General features: G+C 48.7%; 1 protein-coding gene across 1 annotated transcript in view; it reads left to right on the top strand.

Moving 5' to 3' along the window:
• Window positions 1-12,854, top strand: part of LOC129670262 (zinc finger protein 407-like) — a 150,822-nt gene extending 137,968 nt beyond the window's left edge. The window contains exon 6 of the mRNA XM_055598741.1: window positions 10,504-12,854. Coding sequence (XP_055454716.1) covers window positions 10,504-11,843 — 1,340 coding nt within the window. The 3' untranslated portion in view covers window positions 11,844-12,854. The remainder of the gene's footprint in view (window positions 1-10,503) is intronic.
• The last annotated feature ends 202 nt before the right edge of the window (window positions 12,855-13,056 follow it).

The following is a 13,056-nucleotide window of genomic DNA, read 5'->3' as shown; positions in this document are numbered from 1 at the left end:
TGGCTGGATAAACGCAGAGCGAAGGGATCCTGTATTTTCCCATAAACAGTAGGTTGCCTGGCTTTGTTCAAGAGAACGTCTCAACTATAACGTTCCATGGAGATGATAAAGGTGTGACTCCATACACGCGCCAGCTGTGCTCTTCCGTGTTTGACTAGGAAGTTTTAGATGTCACCATGCCACTGGTCTCATTGTGCACACTCACTCACCTTTCCCAGTGTGCTCCTTTTTCTCCCCTCGCTCCCTGTAAGAGCTCAGAATGGGCAGTGGTGTGGTTTGTTCTCTATCAGTTAGTTAGATGGAGATGGATCAGTCTACATGGTGGGGTGGTAGGAAGCAGGCACTGATGCCACTGAGCCACAGAAGTTTTGAGGCCACTCCAGCCCTCTGCCCCCCACCCCACCCCGCTCTTTCCAAACATGGGCAGGTAGGACAGAGTCTGCACGTGTGCCTGAAGCTCTGTCAGGGCTTCACCCCTCACCTGCAGCCTGCTCAGAGCAGCTCTTCGGGATACAGAAGGTCTCTTCCTGTTGATGCCCATGCATCCTCTGGCCACTTACACACTTGCACGTTTGATGGGATGGTTATGTACAAGACTTCTGGAGAGTGAGAGGAGCCCAATAAAACCCAGACTCCCAGCTGGCTGTTTGTGCTGCTGCATCCTTGACTGCGCGCCTGCACTGCAGACATCTCTGATGGCACCCGGAGGACGAGCCGGCATATGAACGTTTACACTCTAGAGAGCAGCAGCCTCTGTGTGTTCATGGAATGAAACCATAGGGGTTGGGTGTTTGCGGTTGTATGTTTACCTCATCGCCTTTGCGTCTTTGGAATACTGATGCTAGGGAGCACACCGGCTGCCTGTCCTTGTACGTGTTTAGCAAAGGTTTTGAACACCTTCATGAAGTTAATAATAGTTCTTACATTTCTACCGCCGGACAGAACAGTGGAGTGGTGTGGCCCTCTTTGTAGCTCAAGCCCCATGACCCACACTCACTCCATTTTATGTTTTACTCTGTTTTAAATGTGCACATACTTGGAAACTTGCTGACAGCTCCAGTGTGGCATACATAGCTGCCAAAACAAAGAAGCACAAAACTATCACCTCTTGACCCACCAATTGCATGCAGGCATGTGGCCAGCATCCTAGAGAATCTCAGGTGCGCACACATGCGTCAAGTGAGTCACTGTTCACGTGGGGTTTGTATTGTATTTCCTAAGGCTTCTCCCTGAGTCTGCCTTTCCAGAGCCATGCCAGGTGTGTGAAGGAAGGGCTCACATTCAATGCTTGTCTGCAAGCCTCTGTCATGGAGGGCAGCACTTGGCCTTGCAACTGTAAGTTAGTTCTTAATTTGCTCCTCTAATTTCACAGTTCAAGCTTCATGGTTTGTCTTTTGCTTGAATTTTTAAATCAACTTCAAATTTTATTAGCCCATGTGTATATTATTCTTTAGGGCCCAGGGCACAGATATTTTATGTTTTTTTTTTTAATTTATTGTTTTTTGTTTTGTTTTTTAGATAGAAAAGAAGCTTTAGTCCATGGTGGTCAGATAGGATACAAGGGATTATTTCAATCTTCTTGTATCTGTTGAGGCTTGCTTTGTGACCAACTATATGGTCTATTTTAGAGAAGGTTCCATGAGTGCTGAGAAGAAGGTAAATTCTTTTGTGTTTGGGTGAAAGGTTCTGTAGGTTTTAGGTCCATTTTATTCAGGACCTGTTAGAGTCATTGGGGTTTTTGTTTGTTTGTTTAATTTCTGGTTTGTTGATCTGTCCCTTGTTGAGAGTGGGGTGTTGAAGTCTTCCCTCTATTAATGTGTGGGGAATCTATGTGTGGTTTAAGTTTTATTAATGTTTCTTATACAAATGTGGGTACCCTTGTATTTGGGGCATAGATAGGGGCATAGATGTTCAGGATTGTCATATCTTTTTGGTGGAATTTTCCTTTGATGAGTATGAAGTGTCCTTCCCCATCTCTTTTGATTAATTTTGGTTGAAAATCTATTTTTTTTTTTTTAGATGTTATAATGGCTACTCCTGCTTGCAGATTGTTGGGTCTTGTTTACACATCCATTCTGTTAGTCTGTGTCTTTTTATTGGAGAGTTGAGTCCATTGATGTTGAGAGAGATTAATGACCAGTGGCTGTTAGATCCTTTGATTTTGATGTTGGTTGTGGTACTGTGTTTGTGTGCTTGGCTACTTTTAGTTTTGCTGTAGTGAGGTTATTTATTTCCTGTGTTTTCCTAAAAGTAGTTAGTTTTCTTGAGTTGTATTTTTCCTTCTAATATCTTCTGTAATGCTGGATTTGAGGGTCAGTATTGTTTAAATTTGTTTTTGTCGTTGAATATCTTGTTTTCTCCATCTATGATGACTGAGAGTTTTGTTGGGTATAGTAGCCTGGGCTGACATATGTGTTCTCTTAGGGTCTGTGTGATATCTGTCCAGGCCCTTCTGGCTTTCATAGTCTGTTGAGAAGTCAGGTGTGATTCTGATGGATTTGCCATTATAGAAGGTTTAAAAAGAAAGATTTTAACATTCACTGGTTGGAAAGGAAACATTACATTTTCCATGTTGACCATGGCAGCAGCATCTGCCAGACCTGGCCCTACCCATAACAGTGTAGGCAGGAGGCCAAAGGAATAGCATGGGCCTCACCTGACTTGATTTAAACCATAGCACCTAGCAGCCTTCAGCCACCTGGATGGATGCCAGAGGGGACTGATGCCCTCTGCCCATTGCATCCCTCCAGCACCAGCTTCTTTCCATGGTGCCCAGCCCATGGAAGGGGCTTCTGCAGCCCGGTGCCCAGCCTCTTCTGTTCCTAACCATCTTGCTGGCTATAACAGGCCAGGTGGGGCCTGACACTGCCTCTGGCGTGTTCACGTCACAGCACCAGGGATTATTGATGGTGTGGGATGGCTTCCTTGTGGTGAGATCACACTTTGCAGGGCTGTCCCCCAGGAGACACTTGAGTCACCCAGATCAAGAGAAAAAGCAGCCATGTGCCAGGACCATATGACTCGCTTTAAGATGTAGGGAAGAAGGCCATGCCGTCTTAAGTGTACACAGCAGCTGCTGTCATTTGGCTAGGAGCAGATGTTCGACCTCCGAGAGCTTTGCAGATAATTAAAATACTAACAGTTAGTGTTTTGCCCCAGCTGTAGGTTCTGTTTACTGTAAATTTGATTTTAATGGTGCCTCTGTGCTGATGTCGGGAAGCGGTTTGCTTCTTACCTTTGTACAAAAGTGTCTGCAATGAAGACAAATGTCTGTTTCCTCCCATTTCCTCAGGAAAGATAGCATGGGACTATAATGTGGAGGAGATAGGGACTAGGAAAGTAAATATGATCTTTTCCTAGGGCTGGCCAGGAAACAAAGGGGAGACAGCTTTGTTGGCCCCCTGAAGGCAGCCTGTGAGAGGCGTGCCCTCCAGCGACACTGGCTAGGCTTTGTATTTACATAATTTTAAGGTATGTGTAATGCGTACAACTTTTGAAAAATAGGCCTTGTCTCCCAACGTTGTGTTATCTGTACCAAGCATTTATAAGCTGTCAGAGGACATTTCGGAAAAGGTCGTTGGGCTTCTTAATTTCCTGATTTCATAAAGCAGAAAAGAAAGCCTGTACTAGTTACAGGAAGTCAAACCCGGGTAGGCTCACCAAGAGCTGGTGCCTGCTGTCCACATGGAAGAGCCCGCAGGTCTTCAGAAGGGCGCCCTCACTGTGGGCCTGGCATTCCGTGGCTCCTCTTCAGGCCTCTGGCTTCCCTTGAGGAAAGGAAGGAAAGCGCCATCTCCTGTTCGCAGCTCCTGGCAAGAATGCTGGCCCAGTGGAGCAGTGCAGGAGAGGCTCGCCTTAGTCCCCAGCAGTGCCTGCCCCCAGGGGGGCTGCACAGGAAGGAGATGGGAACCCACACAGACCAGACTCCTAGCCCCGTGCACCCAAACCAGATCTGGAGCGTGAGAGGCCCCTGAACAGGTACAAGCATGGGCTCCCCCACTACCTCTCCCTTGGTTTGTTCGAATGGACTTGAGACATTTGAGCATGGTGCTGGTAAATCACCGGGCTGTTTTTAAGAAGAGCTCTCCATGAGTAAATGACAAGATCAGAGCACTTTACAGTCTAACTTTAAAGTGCCATTTCATCACTGGGTGAAACTTGATGGCACTATTTCTGTCACATGAGTGAGATTTCCAAAGTATATAGTTGGCATTTCATGATCTATTGACACAGCTCATAGAGTCTGCTCAGCAGGGAAACAGTTAACCACTCCCTCCCGCACCCCAAAGCCTGGCAAGATAACCTTAAAGGCCACATTCTCACCTCACTGAGTGAGATTTGTGTGCCAGGCTCCCATTACTGCCAGAGCCTCATGCATGAAAATGATAATATATACCTAAGGGTCTGGTATAATGCGGAGTTTCCTTAAAGGTAAAATATTGTCTTTTATTCTTTGTCACTCTTCAGTGCCCATGGAAACACCTGGGCCCACAGAGACTATTCTTGGTAAAGTTAGGAGCCTGAACAAGTATATATCTCCAACCTGAGATAAAAATTTATTCTTTGTTTTTTCTGGAAACCTTAGAATTATTTTCAGAGGCCTTCTGTACTCGTCTCTGCCTTGCCAGCGCAAAGCATAGCACTGATGGTACCTAGAAAAGAGTTACAGCGCACAGTGCTCTCAGGCCTTGTCCTAGCACAGTGTGTGCTAAAACTCAACGTGGGCCTCTGTGCGGCTCATACATGAGCTTGTGCCTGAGGAGCTTCTCGGGGGCCTGGCTTCAGCTACTTTCTCACAGAGTGGTAACTTGTGTCTCTTGGGAAGCAGAGCCCTTCATCATGCTGGGCCATAGCGATGACTTCCCTGTTGTTATTCAGACTGCGCCTGTATGTGCTTGTGTCAGGTATAAGGAGGATGTGGTCACGGCTCTGCTGCATTTAACCCATGCCGAGTGAGCAGAGCCACGGCACTGTGGCTCCCCTGAGCTTCAGAATAACCACACCTGTGCCCTCTAGCCTCGCTGTTGTGATGCTCAGGTTTAACAAATATGTAAAAGGCTAAAATAAGTCTTCATTTTGTGTCTCGGATATCCTGCCTGTTTCTCTTTCTGTGTGAAATTTAACAACACTGGCCAGAATGTATTTCGCTAACTCTTGAGGTAATGGGCGTGAGATACTGACCAACCTATGTTCTCGAAAAAGAGTTAGGCCTTACTTACAAGTACCCAAGGCCACGAGGTTTCCCCCACCTCTCCTGTCACTGTTATTCCTACAAGCCCCCAGCCCTGGCCAGGGTTTTCTGACAAGTTTGAGGGCGTCCCCGCACACATGCATGTGAGAAGCTGTGCAGACGCAGGCCCTGCCCCGTGCAGACTGGACCGGGCGCCCGGAAAGCACTCACTCTGTAAGCCAGGTTGGTAGCGGGCACCCTGCACCGTGCCAGAGACTGTTGCTGCCCTTCAGATGAATAAATTACAGAGCAATTATCGACATGGATTTGACTGGCTAAACTATTGCTGACTGCTATTGTGAGAATAATGTATTCCCTGCTTTAAACTTCTAAAAGGTTATATTTCACTGAATTTTAATTTGTCATTTTTCCTGCTTTCACTTGAGAAACTTATAAGCTTTTGTGACATTAAAATATGGCTCTAATTTATTAGCATAATCTGTTAATATTGTTTCATTTTAATAGACATTAAGTATGATTTTTTTAACATTCTTTTTTAAATTACATCTTAAAATGGAAGTCAGGAAAAATTATACATGGCTTAAGAATCACAATGTCATGTGTGCCCCAAATTTTTATATGGAAAGTATTGTTTTTTTGGATCACTTCATATTCAGGGTGCTTTAATTATGACAGTGAAAAAGCCCCTTCTGGTTTTAGTGGCTTAACCAAAACACAGACGCTAAACCACAGAATCTGCAGTGCACCCCAGCACCATAGAAAGAAACACTTAGGACTGTGGAGGAGAGGCTCCAAGTGTGAAATCATGCTGGCTCATAGCTGCAGAGTGCTTACATAGGATATTAACACCACCGCTCTCGCAGGCCTTCAGCATCTCGCCCCACGACACGTCTTTTTAATGCCATCTTTATCTGCTACACGATGCATGAAATCTACTTTCAGTTTTAGAACCACCAACAACCTTTGACCCCTTTAGTGCAGACACAATGTGACCTTTCTATTGTCATCAGCCTTCATTCTCCTGAAAATTCTATGAATTTTTATTACAAGGTTTTTTTAAGCCAAGCTGAGGCTTCCACAAATTACTTGCCACAGATGAGATGAAGTTGTTGACGTGGTGGTAGATAAGTTTTACAGCCAGCGTGTGCGCTGAGAGGGACCCACGCCTGTGTCCCACAATGTCATAGACCAGTAACTGCTGAGCCTACTATTGGATAAATACATCATTTTATGGAACATTGATTGTTCTATAAACCCAATGGAGTATTATGCTCTATGATCAAACCATTTAGATTGTGTGTAGAGCACAGAAAATGCCATATTCAGGATGGTACTAAAAGTGCCATTTGTGTATTTTATGGATGTCATTACAGGGGAAACTTCTCTCTGTAGGCCCTGTTTACTGCAAAATTTTTTAGTCTGTAATGACATTTTTCATTCACAACGTATGCCTTCAAGAGAGGGGGCCTTGTTTTATTTGTTTCATTTGAGTTTACTGCACAAATTCTGTACATTTTAATTAAATGTAAGCTTAACAAAAGCATAAGGTATTTATTCTGTGGGGGAATGACGACAGTGAGCGTAGAGCAGCTCACACACAAAGGAAGGAGTCTGGTGCACAGCCAGCTCCTTAGCTGCCCAGCCTGACAGAGGGGCAGGCCCTATCATGGCTGTGCTGTGCCAGCCTTCATACCTTGCCATCTCCCAGAGTGCCATTGTTTCCAACTCTGGAGCCCTTCTCTCCCAGAGGCACAGCGCCGTGGTTGCTGTGTTCTAGTAAAATAAGGATTAACCCAAAATCACATCTTTGAAAACAGACCCTAAGCAAAAAGAAAAGCCCACCCGTATTTCTGAGCTGGAAGTTGGTGACTTTCGCACGTTTAGACACGAGCAGTATCTCTACGCATGGGAGCAAATAAGCAATAAAGAGGTTTTTATGACCACGAACATGGCTGCCTTTTAACTCCATTCCCAACTTCTACACATGACTGGGTTGTCCTATTGGAAACAGGTCCAAGGGCTAAGTTTAGCCAGTTTGCTCCTCACGTTGCCCTGAAATCCAACAGTGTCTTTTAAAAATAAGTACAGCAGAAATGCTAGCCCAGTCATCCACAGGCTGTGAAAGATCTGCGTGCTTGCTGGCCCCACAGCGATAACTAGGCCATCGAGGTAAAGCCTGAGCAGTGCCTTGTCCACAGAGTCCACCCCGTGCGGCCATTTGCACTGTTGAATGCCACAGTCCTTATTCACTAGAAAGAGCTTAGGTGCCTAGTACATGCTAGAATCTAAAGTTACAGCAGAGATTCACATTCGTTTAAATGACACTTGAACTTCTGCATCGCTCCACATTAATTCATTATGGTTGAAATGGAAGAATCTTCAATGGGTGAATCTTTTTCAATCTGATTGAGGCTGTTACATTTTATAGGTGCTATTTTTCAAAGCAGTACTGACAGCACTCGGAGTTATTAAATTGCTGAATCAAAAGACGGACCTGCACTCACATTCATGAACTATGATGGACTAGCTGGGGCCGAGCTGCCGGAGGTTAAGGTGTTGGTGGCATTAAGCTTCATCACAGAACCAGCTGACAGCGGTATTTACCCACCGCTCTCCTGTAGCAGTCTGGAAGTAGCTGAACCCATTTCTGGGGATTCCAATGAACTGAGCAAATAGTTCAGAACTCGCAGTTACCAGTGCTTCAAGGGTATCAAAGGATTGTTCTGCGCCCAAGGTGTTTTTCCTTCAGTCTCCTAGTGAGGAGTGGGGTGGCTGGTGCCCAAGCAAGGCGTCTTTCCTGCCTAAGAACAAGATGTTTCTCTCCCCCAACTTTGGTGGTTTCTCCTGATTGCTAATGTCATGGCAGTATTCCTTTCTTTTGTAATCATTGGGGGCAGGGTAAATTGAATGCAACATCCTCTGAATTATACAGTCTATGACCTTGAAATTAGGATGAACAGAAACAAACCAAAATCAGAATTAAGGAAGGCAGGCAAAATCCTGCCTCCTAGGCAGAAAAGTGAGAGCTGGTTATGAAACTGCTTTCATGCTGGGAAAGAACCTGGCAGACCTAGGTGATGGGGCTGAAGGACCTAGGGGATGACAGTCGACAAATCAGGAGCCAGGCCGACCCAAACCCACACACAGGTGTGGTCAAGTGTGTGGTGTTCCTCGGTGCTGGGTCTCTTCAGAGACTGCCTCAGTCTGACCTGTCAGAGAAGATTATTGAGGTGGAAGTTCAAATGACAGCGTGAGGATAGGTTCAGCCACACAGACCTGGCCGTGTGAGGGCGGCCACACAGACCTGGCCGACCTGTGTCTTTTAGGCCTTTGCTCTCTCACTTTATCGTCCAGACCCTATGTCCACAGAGCAAAGCGCAGGTCTCAGCTGTTGCTGTTGGTAGGAAGGAGGTTGGGTGAGGCAAAAGGAACTGACAACCACAAGCACAGCCATTCAGAACACTCCTAATCCTCTTGCCATCTCCTAGCAGCGCGACCTAGTGGTCCTCACATGTGTGCCATTCTCGCTGTGGGAGTGACTGAGAGAAAGCAAGTACAGTGCTCTTCGCTCTTCAGGCCAGATGCATGGACTTCAAGAGCCCTGTGGGGAAGTTAGCTGACCTTAAGATACCGGTACCGTCTCAGTGTCCCTGCTGCACCAGTGTGAGCGGCATCTTCCCGTCACAGCAGCCCATGGTTACCAGATGAGCTCGTGCAAGGAGCTTCTGGGAATGGAGTTGGTCCAACTGCTGCAGCTCCAAACTTTCAATAACGCTTAGCAGCTAGTGAAGTTTTGGAGGTCCATTACCACCGTCCTGGGGTCTGGCAGTCATCCCGGGCATGTCCACCTGGTGGCAGACAGGACCAGCCACTTCTACCATCCACACAAGATGCCATCCCTACCCTGTCTGCGCCCTGAACTCAGGACTCTGGAAAGAGAAGCTTTCTTGGAGTGCACCATCAAGGTGCTGCCTTTAAGGGATGCCAACAGGAAATAATGAGCTTCACTCCTGATCCTGTCACACCCACCCTCATTGGTAAAGCAAATTGTTTAAAAAAAAAAAAAAAAAGAAAAAGAAATCATTGAACAGGTCAGTGAGAGTGTCCTGAGAGTTGTGTCAGAAATGCAAGTGCTGTTGACACAGGGAGTGTTGGACACAGATGTGAGCAGAGGTGGTGACAATAAACAAGAAACTGTGTTTAAATCCTGGTCCCACAAAGCAGCTCAAGCATCTCTCCCTTCTCAGCACTGACCACACCCCACGGTCTTGCTGCTTTCTGAAGACCCACAGTGTAGTCACTAAAAGGAACGTGAGGTTGGTGTGGGGACACACACAGTCTCTGTTTGCCGTTTAAAAGCACTCAGCAGCTGGCGTGGCGTGGGGTGCGTGGGCCTGCCAGGAGCCTCTGCTCTGCAGCGCTCATCAGCTCTCTGCCTTAACCTCTGGCATCTCCCTGTCCTGTAGGGCCCAGCTCCCTCCATAACGTCTTGTCACCTGCAGGTGCAACTCCTGTAAGTGCCCCTGAGCATGTCCTCAGGAGCGTCTGAGCCACTGTGGGGTGTCGGGATACTGCCATGCTGTGCCTGCCTCCTTTTCCATGCTGGGCACCAGAGCTGAGCAGGTGGAACAGCTGGCCCCTGGCCCCAGTACCTGCCCCGTAGGCCTGCTCTGAGAAACCTGCTTCCAGCCGCACTGGGCTGCCTCTCACCTTGGCTCAGTAAATATTTGTTGCTGTGAACGCTTACACCGCATTTATTGGTGACATCTTTTAATTTCACATGTAAAATCGTCTTTACTGATTAAAAAAACATACTGTAGTTGATATTTGGGTATCAAGAAAGGTTTTTCTTCTGTTAAAAGACCCCACTGCTGCCTCCTGCCTGCCTCTTCTGACTGTCCTTGCTATTGGAGGGAGAGAAGCCAAGTGCAGCAGGTTCTCACTGCTGGGGCAAAGCGCCTGGCGAGAAGCACCATACAGGAGACAGTCCATCCCAGAGGACCGGCAGGGACAGGCGGGAGGAGCGGCGAGCAGCTCGTCACATTGCAGCCACTATCAGGGAAGCAGAGCAGTGAGCTTATGCGTGCGCAGCTCCCCAGCTCCTCTGTATGCTGCCCAGGCCTCCCGCCTGTGGACTGGGCTCCTGCAGTAACACCGGTCTCCCCCGTCAGCTGGCCTGGTTTAGTAATCCCTCCAGACACTCCTCGGTCTCTGCACGGAGGCCCACACTGGCCTTGCTGAGGCTGCAGAGCTGCCTGATGTGAATTCTGAAGTCCCCTGCCCATATTCTAACTGCTCCCTGTCTCCCACAGGCATTGTGTCCAAGTCCTACGAGTGCCGCCTGAAAGGACAAGGAGCCACCTTTGTGGAGACAGACAGCCCATTCACCGCAGCCACCCTGGCCGAGGACTCGCCTGTCAAGGAGAAGTCGCTGAGGAGCAGCCCACGGCCGGTGCCGGCCCCCGAGCAGGTGCAGGAGGTCATCATCATCCAGGGCTATGATGGGGAATTTGCCCTGGATGCCTCGGTGGAGGAGACGGCTGCAGCCACACTGCAGACCCTGGCGATGGCTGGCCAAGTGGCCAGAGTGGTCCACATCACAGAGCACGGCCAGGTCATTGCCACAAGTCAGAATGGCCCACATGTGGGCAGTGTGGTGCCTGGGCCCATCCTCCCCGAGCAGCTGGCGGACGGAGCCACCCAGGTGGTTGTCGTGGGGGGCTCTGTGGACAGTCCCAGTGTGGACGAGGCCCTGAGTCCAGGTGGCGCTGTGCTGCAGCAGGTTACCAAGCAGGAGATCTTGAGCCTGTCTGAGGCCGGAGGCCCTCCGTCTGACAACCCCTCAGCCTTAGACGCACTGCTGTGTGCTGTCACTGAGCTGGGAGAGGTGGAGAGCAGAGCGGCGCATGAGGAGAAGGGCAGGCCCGGCCACAAGGATGTGCTGATCCAGCTGCCCAGCCAGGAAGCAGCCCGCGTCCATGCCAGGACAGAGGCCACCGAGTCACAGTTGCCCCAAGACGCTCAGGAGAGCCGGGCAGCCATGGAAGTCCTGACCCACGTCGTCCGTCCTTCAGCCATCATCACGTCTCAGGAGCGAGCCCAGGTGGCCTTCAAGAAGATGGTTCAGGGAGTGCTCCAGTTTGCTGTCTGTGACACGGCCGCAGCCAGCCAGCTGATGAAGGACGGTGTTACCCAGGTCATTGTGAATGAGGAGGGCGCTGTCCACATGGTGGCGGGAGAAGGCTCCCAGTTCATCATGCAGGAGGCTGAGACTCATGGCCTGAGGGTGCCTGCTGAGCACATGGACCTGGTCGAGTCAGAAGGGGAGATCTCACAGATCATTGTAACAGAGGAGTTGGTCCAGGCCATGGTGGGTGGATCCAACAGCAGCTTCCCGGAGGGCGCCACTCACTACATTGTCACAGAGCTGCCTCCAGGCGGACAGGAGGGTGCGGGGGTTTACTCCCACACCGTGGTGGAGGCAGCGAGCTCTCCAGAGATCCTGCAGGCCGGGGCTGCCCTGGGCGCCCAGGCTGTGGGCAGCAGTGGCACAGAACAGCTAACGAGCATGCTCATCTATACCCAGGATGGCCCCCCAGCAGCCACAGTGATCCAGGGCCAAAGAGAAAACGGTGAGCGCCAGGAAGCATGAGGCGGGCCTCCATGCTGGGCACCGGGCAGTGTGCAAGGTCCACTTGGGTCAGCTCAGAGGCCACTGAGCTGTGCTTGCCACATTTATGTCAGAGCTGTGCTGAACAGGCCCTTCAGGGCTGACATCGGCTGCTGGAAGGAACCAGAATGGGGGCAGGAGCAAAGCCCACACGTAGGTTGCCCAGCAACCTAAGAAGAGTGGTTGGGCAGGATAAACATGTGCCATAGAGCTGGTCCCCGGGCCCGCTGCGTGGCCTTGCCTCTCCAGCAGCACTGTGGTGAGAAGCAGTTTTCCCTGGTTTTTCTCCCAGACAAGTTTCCTGTTGACTCATCAAAGATGGTGTCCCCACTGGGAAATAGGAAGCTCCTCTAGCCTCAGACCTCTGCACCTGCTGCTGCTCATGCAGCGCTGCCATCTCCTCCTACATTCGATTAAAAATTGGAGCAACAAAGATGACATCTTGAAGCAATGAACATATTGTTTTTATTGTTATTTTAAGTTTAATATAATGGTGTTCCCAGACCAAAGGAAGCCTGTTAATTCATTTTACGTATAAATTTTCTCTGCAAATATTTTAGGTGGTTCCTTTGCCATGGCCATTCTGCATAAGAGAAATCTTTCATCTGTGGTTTGAGAAAAGTTTTGATATTTTTAGTTCAGTTGAAGTCTACCTTAGTTCAGATGATTGATTCTCACCCTGAATTCATTTCATACCATAATGTGTGTCCATGAAATGTCCATCTGGAAAGCATCATTTATTGCTTTTTGTAACAAATATTTGTTTGTATCAGTACCATTTTCCGCAGGATTTGTGACTTTCAGAGTATGGGCAGGAGGACATGGACCATTCTCGTGGAAGCCTGCTCCTTGTCCTGCCTCCCCAGCACTGCCTGCTCCATGGTGGATCCTGCAAGGGCCGGGTGCAGGCTTATGTTCTGGAGACCTTTCTTGATTCCATTGCTCTCTCTCTCTTTCAAAATTGTAAAATAACTCAATTCCTCAAAGGCAAAATTGTTCTTGTTGTTTTCTTTCAAATAAAATTATAGCGTTAATCTCAGGGTGATGATGTACTCTGAGTGGTCAGCCAGCCAAGGCCTCGCCGGCAACGGCCACACTGGCCAGCCTGCCAAGGAAGTCCCCCTCTCTACTTTTCCACCTTCATATACAACAGACAGCTCCTGGAGCCCAATGCCATTGCATGAGAGTATGGCAA

Source organism: Psammomys obesus, unplaced genomic scaffold (assembly GCF_907164565.1).
Source record: "Psammomys obesus unplaced genomic scaffold, mPsaObe1.curated_primary_1811, whole genome shotgun sequence".
NCBI classification, from domain to species: Eukaryota; Metazoa; Chordata; class Mammalia; order Rodentia; family Muridae; genus Psammomys; species Psammomys obesus.
This window is presented reverse-complemented; position numbering and strand designations above follow the sequence as displayed.